Source organism: Eptatretus burgeri, chromosome 11 (genome assembly GCF_056783735.1).
Source record: "Eptatretus burgeri isolate ZD-2024b chromosome 11, Ebu_testis_v1, whole genome shotgun sequence".
NCBI classification, from domain to species: domain Eukaryota; kingdom Metazoa; phylum Chordata; class Myxini; order Myxiniformes; family Myxinidae; genus Eptatretus; species Eptatretus burgeri.
In genome coordinates this window covers 92,855,430-92,871,733 of record NC_140971.1, presented here as the reverse complement: position 1 = coordinate 92,871,733, position 16,304 = coordinate 92,855,430, and the positions used below count along the sequence as shown (strand labels likewise).

Here is a 16,304-nt window from a genome sequence, read left to right as displayed (position 1 = left end):
TCCGGCGTAAAACATGTGCCAAATCACTATGCGGATAATACGGATGATCCGCTGTGGCGACCCCTAACGGGAGCAGCCGAAAGAAAAAATATATATATATATATATATATATATATATATATATATATATATATATATATATATATATATATATATATATATATATATATATATATATATCAAATAAAAAAAGACAAAAACTTTTTTTAAATAACTTTATTTAAAATTTTTTTAACATTTTGCATTTTCTTCTTTTGATCTTGTGTTGATAAATTGTTGTTGTGTTGATGCGGTGCAGGCATTATGGGCTGAATGGCCGCCTTCACCTGTGTCTGATTTCCTTGTGTGCATCATTAATTAACACCACTTGTCATTAACTACACAAACCACTGATCATTCATTAATAGCAATCACTAAAATTTGAGTCGGCAAGCTATCGCCGGCACCCTAAAACAAATTCCAAGTTCCTGCCTGGACCAGCAGAGAGCGTTACATCAGCAGCACAACCACACCCTCAGCGAATGATACTACCCCGCAGCCTTGTGCTGAATTTGGGAGAAGAAAAAGAGGAAGACTAAAAAAAATTCTGCTTTTCAGAAGCATCACAATTATTATCCCGACATAAATCTTAATAAACAGTCAAAAGAAAACGTGAACGGCACTGGTGGAGAACATAGTCTCTCCTCGTGTGCTCCTTCTGAGCAAAAATACCATCATTAATGCTTCAGTCACATTTGGCTCGGCGGCCGGAGGGTCTAAAAAGATCTACGGCCACTAGCAATTATAGGGCGGCCACAGTATTTCCACGGTCACACAATGTAGCAGTCACATATGTTTTAATTTTTCGGGGAGCCGCACGGGGTATTTAGAAATTGTGGAGACTGAAAACGTGGGGGTGCCGTACGGTCTTTGATTTGATGTCGCACGGTGACCTTAGGGCGTCTCTGCGGCGGCCATAGAATTTTCAAGGCAGACGCAAGGTAGCCTCAAGGTGCCCGCAAGGCGACCGCAGGGGGCCCTAAGGCGAATGTGCGGCCAGACGGACAGTAACGAGTGGGTATATATACCAGTTCTTTTTCATATGTATATCATATCTCATATCTGTCATATAGATTGTGGACCAGGTTATATACAGATGGCGCTGGTTGTTCCTCAACGGCAGAGGCTGGGGTACCTGCGCATGCAGCTGAGGCGGGTGCATCGAGAGTGAAATTACCTGATTTCCCTTGTCCTTGGTTGATCGCTTCTTTGGAGGCATGGTGATGTGTCTGGTCTGAGCTGCTGGTGAAATGTGATGATGTGTGTGGCAAACACCTACCCTGATCTCTAGCGGTAGCGCACGGTGGACGCACGGTCGACGCAGACTGCCACGGAGGCCTACGTAGGACGCACGGCGGGCGTAGGGGAACTGTGCGTCAACCCTGCTTTGCCCGCAGGTCATCACACAGACTGCAAGGCCACCGTACGTTGAACACTGGGACGCTTAGGACGACCCTACGGCGACCGTGGAAATAGTGCGGCCGCCGTAATTTTTTGGGGGGTTGGCAAAATTCATTTTTCATTGATAAGAGCCTACGGCAGCCGCACGAATAACGCAAGCCCACCGTACGCCCTACGTACGGTCGAAGTGGAACACATCTACGAAGAATGGCTACGGCTTGTCGAATTGCTATGGCCAACCTAGAAATGAAAAAAGTTATAACTCCGCGCTGTAATTCCACAGAGACCCCTACGGCCTGTAAAAGATAGCCATACGGCGTAGGGCCACCCTGAGGCCACCTCAGAAACTCTGCGGCCGCCGCACGTTTCTGTCAATTCAGGGGGGGTACGGCCGCCGTATCCTAGCCGTAGAGCAAATGTGACTGTGGAGTAACTGAACACACCACTATTATGGCTCAAATACCCGTATCATGCGTGCACCCCATTACGTCATATCCATTGCCATTATCCACACATCTTGATTAATTACTAACAAATACCACCCGTCGCTTCGCTGATGGGAATACCAAGACAGGGGAGAAAAGAGGGGAAAGAGAGGGGGAGGGAGAATGAGGATGTGGAGGGGTAAAGGGAGAGGAGGGTTGGGGGAGCGAGGAGGGAGGGAGAGTGAGAATGGGTGGGAGAAGGGAAGGCAGTGCGAGGGGACAGGAAGGGCAATAAATACGCCCAAACAGCAACATTTTCCTTTTAACCGCCGTGTTCTATATATAATAATACTGGGTGGGAGCATTTAAATCCCATGATATCTACCTGGCAAAGGCCTGCCTGTCTGCATGCTCGCGCATGTAGCGACCTTTGCACCCCTCCGGCTCACTCCAAATCTGATTCATACATACTACACCTTGGGGAAGCTGTTTTAAATTCAAAACTAAACCGTTAGTCCTAACTAGTCCCCTTAACAGAGGGATAGAGATGAGGAGGAGGGGGGAGGGTGGGAAAGTGAGGTAGGGGAAGGCAGGGTGAGGGGAAGGGAATAAGGCAGGGTGAGGGGAGGGGAAGGCAGGGTGAGGGGAGGGGAAGGTAGCAAAAGGGGAATGGAAGGCAGTGTAAGGGCAAGGGAAGGCATCATAAGGGCAAGTGTCGGCAGCGTACCAGGGCATTACTGGGTTGATAAAATGCGCCCAAACAGCAACGTTTTCTTTTTAACTGCGGTGTTCTGTATAAAATCGGGTGGAAAATCTTCCTTCTCATCTTTTTCTTCACTTATAGTAATCTGAGTCTCATTCAATCTCGTTTCTCATATCGATTAGATTCAGAAAACACTGATTATACACTGCCTTTTAAAGCATCACAAAGCAGGTCACTCTACTTGTAACAAGTGAGAAAGGGATACGAAAAAGCAACTGATATTCAATAACTTATTCGGACAATTTTTATAAAGGGTGCAAATTAATTTTTATTGCTTTTTAAAAAAAAAAATTTTGCAATTACGCAAAGATTGGTATTTCCATCAGCGAAGCAACGGGTCTTAATTCTAGTGGTTTTGAAATGAAGAACTAAGCAGCTTGGTGAACGCTCGCCAAGTGGCTTCAGCACTCAAGCAAGCACTCCAACGGAACGCCTGGCTTGGCAAGCGATCACCGATTGGTGATATAAACCCATGCACCTGGAAACGCCCAAGCAATGTCCTAATTAGACAAATGAACACTTTTTAATGAGTCGGAACTGCTGCCAAGTTCAATTCTGGAGCTTACATTTTGTAATTCGGCTTAGTTGAAGAGATTCTCGAGGTTATAAGGCCACGAACGCTGGTGTCTCCGGTTGTTTCTAAACATTGCAATGTACCCAGCGATTCGTAGGTATCGATAATATGAGTGAGGAAAGTGAAGAAAAAAAACTTTTTCGTTAAGAAATCTCTGCGGCCTGTTCCAAGTCAAGGCATGGCTAAGCAGACCACAAAACATGGCAGCTTCAGACCCCAGCAAGGTATCCCAGGATACACCTTACGACCCCAGAAAGCAAGGTGGCCGAGAACCGCTTGATGAAGGATATAATTAAGGCCTAAGTCACATTTGCTCTACCGCGAGGATACGGCGGCCGTACGCCCTCTGAATTGACAGAAACGTGCGGCGGCCGCAGAGTTTCTGCGGTGGCCTCAGGGTGGCCCTACGCCGTTTGGCTATCTTTTACAGGCCGTAGGGGTCGCCGTGGAATTATAACGCGGAGTTATAACTTTTTTCATTTCAACGTTGGCCGTAGCAATTCGACATGCCGTAGCTGTGACGTAGATGTGTTCCACGTCGACCGTACGTAGGGCGTACGGTGGGCTTACGTTATTCGTGCGGCTGCCGTAGTCTCTTATCAATGAAAAATGAATTTTGCCCTAAAAACCTAATACATTTTAAAAAAACCGAACACAACGTGGCGTTCATGTTTGTTCACGTGTCTCCCCCACCTGTTCAAGCCGCATCTTCGTGCTTTGTTAATCCAGTTCGTCGGTGGAAGTCCTCGTGAAAGCATCTCTCGTGTGTCGATCACTACTTTACCTCGTGTTTTCACCTTGATTTGTGCTGTTTTTTTTTTTTTTACTCATCTTGTGTTTTAATTAATAACAAAAAGCAATCCGATCACGTGACGTGACGGACTGTCGGGCAAGGATTTAATTTCACAGAAAAACCGGTTGTAATTTGGAATATCCATGATTACCTCAGCCCGATGCGTTTGATGAAAGTGATTGTGGTTCTGGGGGCATCATGTTTGAGCTGCCCTGGGGGCAGCGCTCGCAGAGTGCGCAAGCGATCGGAACCCAGGACGGAGCTCGAGCCTGTGTGGACCTTTGGATTGGTGATTGTACCAGTTTACATACAATACACCGCCACCGAAGGTCATTGACTCATCTTATTTTACCTTAAACATGGGGAATTTCAGTTGAAAGTGTCTTGAAAGTGGGTGTTCTTGGGGTCCAGGAACCGATTAATTCACTCCATTATTTCTTATTGGGAAAATAGTTTGGGAATCAAACTTTTTGCAATCCAAACAGCCTCCTGGAACGAATTCAATTCAGATTCTGGGGGCACCACGTACTGGTATATTCCGAACTGTTATATTTTTATTTCAGTCAAAAAAGAACTGGTGTATATACCCATTCGTTACCGTCCGTCTGGCCGCACATTCGCCTTAGGGCCCCCCTGCGGTCGCCTTGCGGGCACTTTGAGGCTACCTTGCGTCTGCCTTGAAAATTCTATGGCCGCCGCAGGGACGCCGTAAGGTCACCGTGCGACATCAAATCAAAGACCATACGGCACCCCCACGTTTTCGGTCTCCACAATTTCTAAACATGCCGTGCGGCTCCCCGAAAAATAAAAACATATGTGACTGCTACATTGTGTGATGGTGGAAATACTGCGGCCGCCGTATAATTGCTAGTGGCCGTAGATTTTGGAGACCCCACGGCCGCCGTGGCAAATGTGACTTAGGCCTAAATAAGGCCATAACTTATCTTCATAAGGGGTGTTTTAATTAACCCTAACATCCAATTTTGACTCCTGCATTTCTTGGTGTTCCCTTAGTATGCATAACAGTTTCATGCTATGCTTTATGGCACACACACACACACACACACACACACACACACACACACACACACACACACACACACACACACACACACATATATTAGTTGAGATTCATACATTATTAGGATATTAACGACCACATTTTTACACATTACTCAGTCTGTTATCCTTCCGAGGTCAGCAAAATGAGTACCAACTTACTGGGGTAAGAAGCCATTCAAGTATCCCGTGTCTTTGCGGCGACTCGTCCAGGACTGTACTCTTTAGCCAAATGGAACTCCCTCGGCAGCCCGATGTACCTCGCTGCACGTAAAAGGAATGGTTATTTATTATTAGGTGTGCACATTGAGGCTAAATTGAGTCAATGAAGGTGAATATGAAAAACATTTCAAACTATATTCCCCATGACTCGTTTCTCGTGTGTCTGAAGTTTCACATTCATTTGTTAAGCGATTCCGGAGAAGATTTTTTTTTAAAACGTTTTTATTTTCAATCCAATATGGCTGCCAGACCACGTGACCTCACCCACATCGGGTCGTACATCAGATATATATGAAGTATCAGATTTTTCGGATAAGGATTTCAATTTAACCAATTATGGCTGGAATACCACTTCACCAATGACGTCGTCGTTATCACCCTGTATACCCCATGGAGAGTTGATGACGTATGCCAAATTTCAATTTTTTTCGTTAAACGGTTTTGGAGAAAAAGTTGTCCAATTGTTTTTATCATTTGATCCAAAATGGCTGCCATACCATGTCAGAGTTATGAATGAAATATTAAACATCGGGAGTCCCTCCCGTGTTAAAAGTTTTGCGTCAATTGGACAAGCGGTTTCAGGGAAAGGCATTTTTAAAGCGAAAAAAGACACAGACGCAGACAGACAGGACAAGACTATAAATCTGATCATAAAACATGATGCTGGGAAAACAATGCTTTCCTTTTATACTTTTACTTTTGTCTGCTAAACAAAAAAAAGTGAAGCAATTCAAAATGACATGTTTTACATGTGCTCAGAAATTGAAATGATAATATGTTCTCTATAATGTTGCGATGTACAGATATTGTACTCCACGCACGTCGCATTGATGACTCCCAGCATGCCTTCATGATCGAACGCGAACAAAATTCACGTGAATGTCACACTCAAATAAACAATTAGCACAAATAGAAATAATCACTACAACTGGTCCTTCTACTGCCCCAATTGTTCCCACTTCATGGGGTCAGCCATGGAAGGTGTTTGGCCCGAGTCTTTCATGAACCGACTAACGAGGCCCCGACGTTCATCTGAAGATGGTGGGAAGATGAGATGTGGTCATCGTGCTGGTAATCACTTGACCAACTAGAAGGGCACTCGGTAGAGCGCATACCTCCGCCATGTAATACACTGTTAGGATATTTGCCATCTATCAATAAATGCAAGCAGGCGGGACACCCGGCTTAACCCCCAACCAAGGGATGGTACACTTTGCGATGCAATACCCTGCCTGTGAAGTACCATTTATCGTGGTGTCGGGAATCAAACTCAGCAGCTCAAAGATGTGTTATTTCAGCAGCAACCCGACGATGTTCAAATACCCCATCACCGCATCCTCAAATGGACTCGCATCCCTGGTAACGTCTCAATCCTGACCAGAGAATGAAACGAGGGAAATCAAATTGAACGCTAACCAGGATCTCCAGAGCACAGCATGCCATGCTCAACATGCCACCCACAGGACTTTCCTGTCAAATGATGAGAATAACGTCTCCACTGAGCACTTAAACTTTCATCTACATCGTGATGGAGAAGCATTCAATCAACATGTGCTCCTGTCAGCACAGTATGGGTTCTGAGACAAAGCTCTCCATGGCCATGGCATGGTAGCCATAGGGAACGATATAATCCCCCCTTACTGTACCACAATGACTTTCTGTCTTGCTCGGGGCTTGAACATTGGAAAAATTCTGGCACAAAATTTATTCCTTATTTCACTGTTAAAGTTACGGTATGTTGTATTTATCATGCTCTCCACCCAGTGGGACCACACTCTGTGCGGAGCGTTGGTGCTGCCTAAGCAGTCTCCTTGGCTATTGGGCACAATCCTGGACGAGTCGCCACTCCGACGCAGGACACCAGCAAGTCGGCACTCATTTTGCCGACCTCGGAAGGATGACAGGCAGAGTCAACCCCACCTGGTATTCATTCTACAGCCGAGTGGGATTTGAACTCAGGATCCATAGGATCCCAAGCCCGTCACCCTAACCATTAAGCCAACACCAGGCATATCATGCTATTGTGTAAACATAAAGGTGACACTGGTGGAGTATATACATTGTACTCCATTGCATTAAGGTCTACTCGCTCAGAAAAGTAATTGAACCAGGAAGTTGCACAGATCGACGCAGACAATGACGTGTGTCATTGAAATATCATGTGTTGAAAGTTTTTAGTATCGGTAACTCATGAACTTGAGGTTGGTTTTGAGATCTGTTTTTGAACATTCTATAACGGTAAACATCTTGCCTGAACGTGAAGCGACAGTGGCCGTCAAAGACTGAGTGTTAATGTAAGTTTTTTTGTAATCTCAGAAGCTTTCTCCTTTTGTGTTCTTACATGTGTAACCTTTACAACTACTAATCCGCATGCCCAGCTAAAGGGTGTAGCTATCCCTTGAGGAGTTGACCCTTTCGCACTTCATTCCCTTGGGACAGGGAGAACGCGAGGTTAGGGCAGGAATTTGGAATTTGTTCATGGTGCCAGCGATAAACAGCTCACCTACTCTTCGCAAAATAACATGATGGGATCGTTAACGCCCACCAACCGTCGGTAGACTGGACGCCTGCTTCATGTCCACCTGAGGGATGGCACACGCATTGATGAATCACCCTGCTTATGAAACACTGGGATGACAGATTATGGCTGGGTCTGGATTCAAACCCAGGCTATAGACAGCTTAGAGGCATGTGTGCCTACCTCAAGTCATCCTGCCAGCCCACTGTAACCTTGAGAGCTGTGAATTTACTCGTTACATTGTGTCACATGAACCAGCAGTTGCTTTTCAGATTTCTTGGTGAGTTTTTGAGTCGTGACATGATTTGTGTGTGATGTGTACAGTATAAACCCATCGCATCGCTACTACTTGGCTATAGACCCTCTGCGGGGCTCGCTTTTGGTCTCGGATGCTGGTACCCGCAAGGTGTACCGCGTACGCTCCCTCACTGGAGCTGCGGTTGAACTCATTAGTAACGGGGATGTAGTGGCAGGAACCGGTGAGTCATGTCTTCCGAATGACGACAAGCGATGTGGTGATGGTGGCCCAGCAGTCAACGCATCTCTCACACACCCACGTGGTAAGGACACCACCATCACATTCAATTATTGAGGTGATGCATGATAAAAGGTCCGAAGTGAGAAGCGGGGTTAAGCAGTCGGTTCACTCTGTCTGTCTGTCTGTCTGTCTGTCTGTCTGTCTGTCTAAAGACGTCAGTCTTTTATCGAGGAACAACTTCATTTCAATTCATTGTTTATATTTTCAACATTGGAGAGCACGAAACGAATCTGAGTTGAGCAGTACTTTGGCTCTGAACTTGGTACAATGTACGAGATCTCGTCCCGATCGCGCACGTGCACAGAGGAGTGAGGTGATGTGTTGTTTTTTAAACTCTGTCCTCCTGCCTGGCAATCAAACAAAAGTGAAAATCATCCCAAACAGGAAACTTATTGTTTTTAAGAATGTCATAAAGGACACAAACAACAGGCACGAAGAACTAATGTAACGCGTTAAATAAGGTGGCGTAAAAGACGCTGCAGCAGTGGTGGTAAATTGAAGAAAAAATATTTATACGAGCTTTAAAAATCTTTGTTTTGTTTCAATCGAATCAGGTACTTGAACATTGTCGAACAGAACATCAATCGTCTTTTTGGCACTTTTTGAAACCCTTCCGTTGAGCAGTACTTGAACAAAATATGACACACCATCTTGACCGATCAAATTTCTGCGCGCACTCCCCGCCCTCGTCCTTGTTCTCAATTTCCTTCTTAAGAACAGGCGAACACAACTGATATATTTGTCGCACTGTTGTTTTACTAATCGGGGCTAAAGGCTCATTCCTGTGAAATCACTCATGAGCCAAAGTCACGAGTGCATGTTTGATAAACGTATGTTGGCAAGACGATCGATGGTACGAGCGAGGATCAGGTGTATATCTGGAGTGGAAGTTTTGTCAAAATCATCGTCTCCAGCAAAATGTGTTTGATTTGCAACGTTTTGCCGCTTTGCTTGGACCTGCACCAAATAACTGCTCGGCCTGTGATTGCGATGTAATCACAACGTCCGTGCAATGCGCCATCGACGCCAAAAGTTCCTGTAAATTGCCAAACATGATTTTGCTGGATGCAGCCAAAGAAATCATCCTGTAATGAGAGCACAAATGATGAACGGCGGTGAAGGTATAACAGAACAAAGGATGAGCTGAAAGTATTGTTATTATTTTTATTATTATGATTGTAGTGGTGAAATGCTTATTTCGAAGCATACCATTTTAGCCACAGGGGAGTTTGAATGAAAAAGGGAATGTTGGAATTAATCACCATTTCGCGTGTCACTTTCTTTGCCGCTTCAGCACCTGCTGCTTAATTTTGGCACCTTTACCTTTTGCTTGCCTGACCCACAATCGCAGACTGTCTGTTTTTTTTGGCAGGTGTTGCTGTAAATAAGGATGGTCACACTTTCTTTGTGGATGGCACGGTCATACGCAAGATTGATGGCAATGGCATTGTGGCCACTGTAATTGGCTCTGGTGATTTGCTTTCCGGCCGCCCCTTGAGCTGCGATTCACCCATTGACAGTTCTCAGGTAAGACGGATTTAATTATAAAACGAAGCATTGTCTGGGAGATGACAGCACTCCTCCCTCAAGGCTTCTGCCTACCTATATACCAAAATCCAGGGTGGGGGGGGGGGGTTCCTGTAAACACTTGAATTCTGTGGTTTTACTTTGGGTTTATTAAACCGAATGATATGCATAAAATACGTGTGTGCTCAGGCTCCCTTCTTCCACTCAAATGGATGTTCCTGTGTATTTTGTTAGGTAAGGCTTGAGTGGCCGACAGCACTCGCCATTAGCCCACTGGATGACTCGCTGTACATCCTGGATGGAAACATTGTGCTGCAGGTGACCAGCAATTGGCAGGTGCGACTTGTAGCCGGTCGTTTGGGCCATTGTTCTTCTTCTTCTTCGATCCCAATGCCTCCTTGGCAAGACTCACTCGGGCCGAGTCCGTCCACGTTCAAAGCCCCGGTGAGCATCACGGTGTCACACGACGGGGTGCTTTACATCGCCGAGACTGATGAGAAGAAGATCCATCGTGTGTGGCAAGTCTTCAACGAGGGAACGATGACGCTGCTTGCAGGTGCAGTGTCCGGTTGCAGCTGTAACGGTGATGTAGCATGCGGGTGTTTCTCAGGGGATAATGGCTATGCCAAGGATGCTCGGCTTAACGTCCCAGCATCTGTGACAGTTTGTCCCAATGGAGTGCTCTACATCGCCGATTTTGGAAATGTGCGTCTGCGTGCTGTGCACCCAAACCTTCCTCTCAAGAACGCCAATGCTCAGTACGAAGTTGGTTCAGTTTCTGGGCAAGAGCTTTATGTATTTAATGCAGATGGTGTACACCTGCAAACACGCAGTCTCATCAGCGGGGACTTTCTCTACAACTTCAGCTACATCTGGGATAGGCACCTGACGGCAGTGAGCGCGAGCGACGGCCGATCACTGCAGATTCGAAGGGATTCTGCCGGCATGCCTCTTCGTCTGGTGCTCGCTGATGGACATGTGCTCGCCTTGACATTGAATTCAAATGGCGCGCTCAAATCCATATCGATGCAGGGGGTAGAACTTGTGTTTCTGACGTACGTCGGTACGACGGGACTGCTCGCCACACAAAGTGATGAGAATGGCTGGACTACTTTTTACAGGTAATGCTTTAAAAAGCAAAGAATACATGCTTACTCCAATAGAATGTGAAATTTTGTTAACATGATCTCCTCTTTTTTGCTGGCTCTAATCTTTGCCTGTTAAACATCAAGATACATTGGTTCGGAAGATGGCAAAACACAATTATGTTTGATGATCTTCAAGTGATATAATCGTAGTTTTTATTTATTTATTGCACATTATGGCCACAACACAAATGTCATTCTTTATTGGTTACGCACACCAAATGAGCAACAACGCTGCTTCGTTTCATCTGAGAATACTCCATTGAAATACAGGATAAAAAAAGGCAGCGGTGAGACGCTGACAAACACACTCTGACTCCAGTCGGAGCTGACCCGTCAGTTTCTATGATGGTTGACTCAGCCATTGGGCTGTGCCACATCCGAGATGACTTGAGAGCACAATTCTCGCTATCATCGCATTTCGATTTTGTAAAATTAACCTCCGGAAAGGAAAGGTTTCATCCGGAAATGCTTCTGGAAGAGTACCAGGCTGCTTGCAAAAGAGAGCCTCACCGGCAGATATCATGCGATCCTACCTGGAAGGTTTGTGCGTTTCACCTGTAACCGAAAAATGTTTCACCTGCAACGCAAAAACATGCTAAACGTGACACTTGAGCATGTGCGACTGCATCAGGTGAACCTCTTGGTACTCTTCAGCCTGCTACGCTTCCAGAAGAAACCTCTTCTGCAATACCGTCGATTCTCATTCAAAATAATTTCATGATATTCATAAGAACATTGAAAAACTGTAATTAAAGAGGTTTATTTATTAGAAACATTTATCAAAACTAAAATATCTCATTTAAACTGGATTTTGCAGTATGTGAAGCACATTCAAAAAGTTGAACAAACAAGATACAATTATTTTATTTTTTTACAGTATCTAAAGCTTGTAGTGAAGCTACCACACACACACACACACACACACACACACACACACACACACACACACACACACACACACACACACACACACACACACACACACACACACACACACACACACACACACACACACGGACATACAGATGAATACACAAGAAATATCACAGGACTGTCAGACAAGGCAAACACAACTGAGTTTAGGGGAAGTGACGTCACAACAGTGGCACAGCTTTTCTCACCGCACTCAGCAGGGCATTTCCTAATGAGGAATTTCTTTCTCCCCATGGATGCCGACCTATGGGGATTGTCTGTGCTCATATCCTTTTCAATGGTGAATGTCAAGCAAACATTTGCTATTAAGGCAAAGCATGAAGAACTGTTTATTAAGTCTTTGTTATGACTCGGCTGGGGTTTGAACCGCCGACATCCCAGACTCCGAGTGGAGCCTCCAACCATTACACCGTCGAGTCTGCTATCAAAGACAATAGTCGAAGACACACTTTCTTCGATATATCTATACTATACTGTACTGTAAAGCTCAGTTCATGTTTGTTTGTTTGTTTATATATGCTTCAAAAACTAGAAACAACTGAACCAAATCCAACCACATTTTGCACGTTGCTGAAGGGCACCCCAAGGATGGTTTCTGTCAGGGTAGCATATCTGGGGGAGTGGGTTCAGGGTGTGGGAAGAGCCCAATTCTCTCTGTAAATGTCTATTGTTTAGCGTCAACTGGTGCTACCCGGGATTACAAATTATCTTCTTCTTATACAAAGAAAGTTTCAACAACTTTACAATGTGCATTACGGTGATGTTGAAATCTGAGTGAGAATAGTTCAAAATTTTCACAATGTTTTGTTTCACTCATTTTAAGCGGAGCTTCAAACTCGTGTAAGCCTGCTGTTGGCTTAATGGCTAGAGTGGTGGGCTTGGGATCCTGGAATCCTGAGTTCAAATCTTGCTTGGCTGTTGAATTAATACCAGGTGGGGTTGACTCTGCCTGTCATCCTTCCGAGGTCGGCAAAATGAGTGCCAGCTTGCTGGTATCCTATGTCGGAGAGGCTACCCGTCCAGGATTGTGCCCAATAGCCAAGGAGACTGCTTAGGCAGCACCAACGCTCTGCACAGAGTATGGTCCCGATGGATGGATTCAAACTAGTGGTCAATCAATATGTCTGGAATTTTGAGGTTATCAGCATCGGCCAATGATGGTGCCGATTTGGCCAATATTAACAAAAAAAAATTGCTTTTCATGACAGTAGGCAGCGAGAACTCCACCTTATGTCAATTCAGTATCTGTAGCTACCCTTCAGGTCAGGTGGCCGCTGCGGAACGTTAATGAGAGTGTGCTGGAAGCTCTGGATATGCCGAAGAAGAAAAGGTATGACTATATATATATATATATATATATATATATATATATATATATATATATATATATATCTTCTTCTTTCGGCTGCTCCCGTTAGGGGTCGCCACAGCGGATCATCCATATGATCCGCATAGTGATTTGGCACATGTTTTACGCCGGATGCCCTTCCTGACACAATCCTGGTCGCCTCTTACGACACAGGGATATGGTACACCTATTTTAACCGGGGTATACACCGGCCCAGTATACTGGTACTCATTTCGCCGACCTCGGAAGGATGACAGGCTGAGTCAACCCCCTGGTGTATTAATTCAGTGGCCCAACGGGGCTTGAACTCAGGACCTTTTGGATCCCAATCTGCTGCCCTAACCACTGCGCCAACACACCAGGCTTATATATATATATATATATATATATACATATATATATATATATATATATATATATATATATATATATATATATATATATATATATATATATATATATATATATATATATATATATATATATATATATATATATATACATACATACATACAGTATACTTTATATATATATATATATATATATATATATATATATATATATATATATATATATACATACATACATACATACATACATACATACATACAAAACCTCCACTGATTGCATTATTTCCTTTGGCAAAATTACTTTCGTCTTGCAAGTTTTCAGCTAACGTTCTACTACGTAAAACGAGGAATTACTATATATATATATATGATGATCAAAGTGAGAATAGTGAAACAAATGGTGGGAAACACACCCTACCACCCGTGGCGCCACCGTAACATGGCGACTAGTACAATAACTATGTGGGAGGTGGGAATTGAAACTTTTTTTGAAAAAAAAAAACACTTTTTTTCACCAAAATCTCAAAATTATAGTTTTAGCTTGAAAAATTGGTGGTTTCCAGATAAAACCAGAGTTTTAGGTTCTCAGATACGTGGCTGGTTACCTTTATAAGCTTTGCTCGACATTATCAGTGTTGATAATTAAAATAATGTTGTCAGTTTGCCTACATTTGATTGTACTGTGATGTTGTGCATAAGCAAGCAAGCTTAGTTAACATTGTGTAAAATAAATTTGTTAATTAAATTCTCTTTTTTTATTATTATTTAATTGTTTGATAAGATGCATATATCGGCATGATCCAAGTCATCCCCCCCCCCCCCCCCGGTCCCCTTCCCTGCTCTCTAAATATCGGTATCGACATCGTCCCTTGAAAAACCCATATCGGTTGACCTCTAGTTCAAACCAAAGCATCCAACACTGAGCTGTTAGTGACCTAACATCCAACACTTTGCAGCAAAGATGTTAGGTTAGAGCTGACCTAACATCCAACACTTTGCAGCAAAGTGGAAGTGGGTTTTTTGCTCATGCCATATATAAGTGGCAAGGATGGTTGATGAAGGGGATGTCAGCTGATTTGCAAGCAAATGGAAAATGAACTCGGGCAAATTAGAGAGTGAATAGCGCAGAATATTTGTGAAGTCCAAGATGTTGGCTTTTGATTTAAATTCGTCAGCAAAGCGACAGGTATTTTGGCTTGTACGGAGTACATAATATATGTATAGTTAAAGAAATTTATCTATTTTTTATGGATTTCTATGCTACGTGGTACTTTTTAAAAAATATGTCTTGGACCACTGTGAGTATCTCGTACGTCGATCCTTTGACCACCCCACGTACATTATGTGTATTTATAAACCTCAGTCTTCGTTTGATTGGATATTTTGTTACACATTTAAAATAAAAAGTACACCGGAGGGAAAGTGAGAAGAACGCAGGTGAACTGGCCTCAAGTCTGAGTCACTTATTCACACCTCGTGATTAACTGAAATGTCGTTCAGCTTTCACTTCACAATTCCGCAACCAAATTTATAGCTTATGTTACACTTTGTCGCATTTCTTGTTCGTGAGTTCGGTGATAAATATAATCAGTGTTTAATGTACCAATTACTTGTTATTTTTGACTTCACCGATGAAAAGGTTGTTTGCTCGTAGCCAGCCGGTGGGTGAAGAGCTAACTTGCACAGTCCAATAATTGCATCTATTATTGGCATCAACTCAAACCTTCCTGAATCATCATGCGATCATAGTCATTGTGTTTTCCGCTTCCCAAGCCATGGATTGACGATGCGTAAAAAAAATGAAGAAAGCATTTCTTCTTCTTCGTTCATATGTAGCACAAGGCTGCTGGATAGCATCATTGGCTGAGTTCCACTAATATTGTCCTCTGCTTGTGAAAACAGAAATTTTACATTTGCTCAAGGTGCCGGTGATAGCTCACCAACTCTTCGCGAAGGACACCGTGAGGACTTTAGCATCCAACGACTAATACCGGTAGACGAGATCCCGTTTAACGTCCATCCGCGGGACAGCGCACACACTGATGAATCACCCTGCCTGTGAATCACCGGGATGACAGTTTATAGCTGGGTCAGGATTATGAAACCCAGGCTACACAGCTTAGACGCAAGTGTGCTTAACCTCGAGGTCATCCTGTCAGCCCAAGAACACACGGAAGTTTTTTGATGAACTATTGACTCAGGCATTAAAATGAACCATCAGAAAGAGCATTTGCCTAATATGGCGAAGATAAGTTCTGACATTTTGACCACAGAGTGGTCTTCATCTGTGGCTATGAAAGCAGTGTGCACCAGATGGTAAATGCCTTTGAAGAGGTTGGAGAATGGGATAAAGGGGAACGGAATGGTTGGGGCCGTAAGGAGTGGAATTATGTGCTCGTGATAGACACTGAGGCCAACGCGTCATTTTTCATCATTGCCTTCGGTGAGGAAATGGCATTGTGTTCTTTGCTTGTGTTATTGGGCGAGTGTGAAGGACTCTACCGCGGAAAGTTTCATAATGTGTACAGAAACCTATGTGACCTGCTGTTCACATGTACGCTTTCCCTTTTGTGCCTTGCTCTTTCATCACCAAAGAAATAGATTTGAATCGCCTTTCAGTGTTTTCATCGATCCGTCTGAATCGACGATCTCCCGTGTGCTTTGTC

At 44.0% G+C, this 16,304-nt stretch overlaps 1 protein-coding gene across 12 annotated transcripts in view; it reads left to right on the top strand.

The window, feature by feature from the left end:
• LOC147017666 (teneurin-3-like) overlaps positions 1–16,304 on the top strand; it is a 420,926-nt gene that overhangs the window by 372,758 nt on the left and 31,864 nt on the right. For all 12 annotated transcript variants that reach the window (XM_085847416.1, XM_085847409.1, XM_085847415.1 and 9 more), the window contains 3 exons: positions 8,119–8,354; positions 9,705–9,859; positions 10,094–10,980. In XM_085847416.1, the coding sequence (XP_085703542.1) occupies positions 8,119–8,354; positions 9,705–9,859; positions 10,094–10,980 (1,278 nt within the window). The remainder of the gene's footprint in view (positions 1–8,118; positions 8,355–9,704; positions 9,860–10,093; positions 10,981–16,304) is intronic.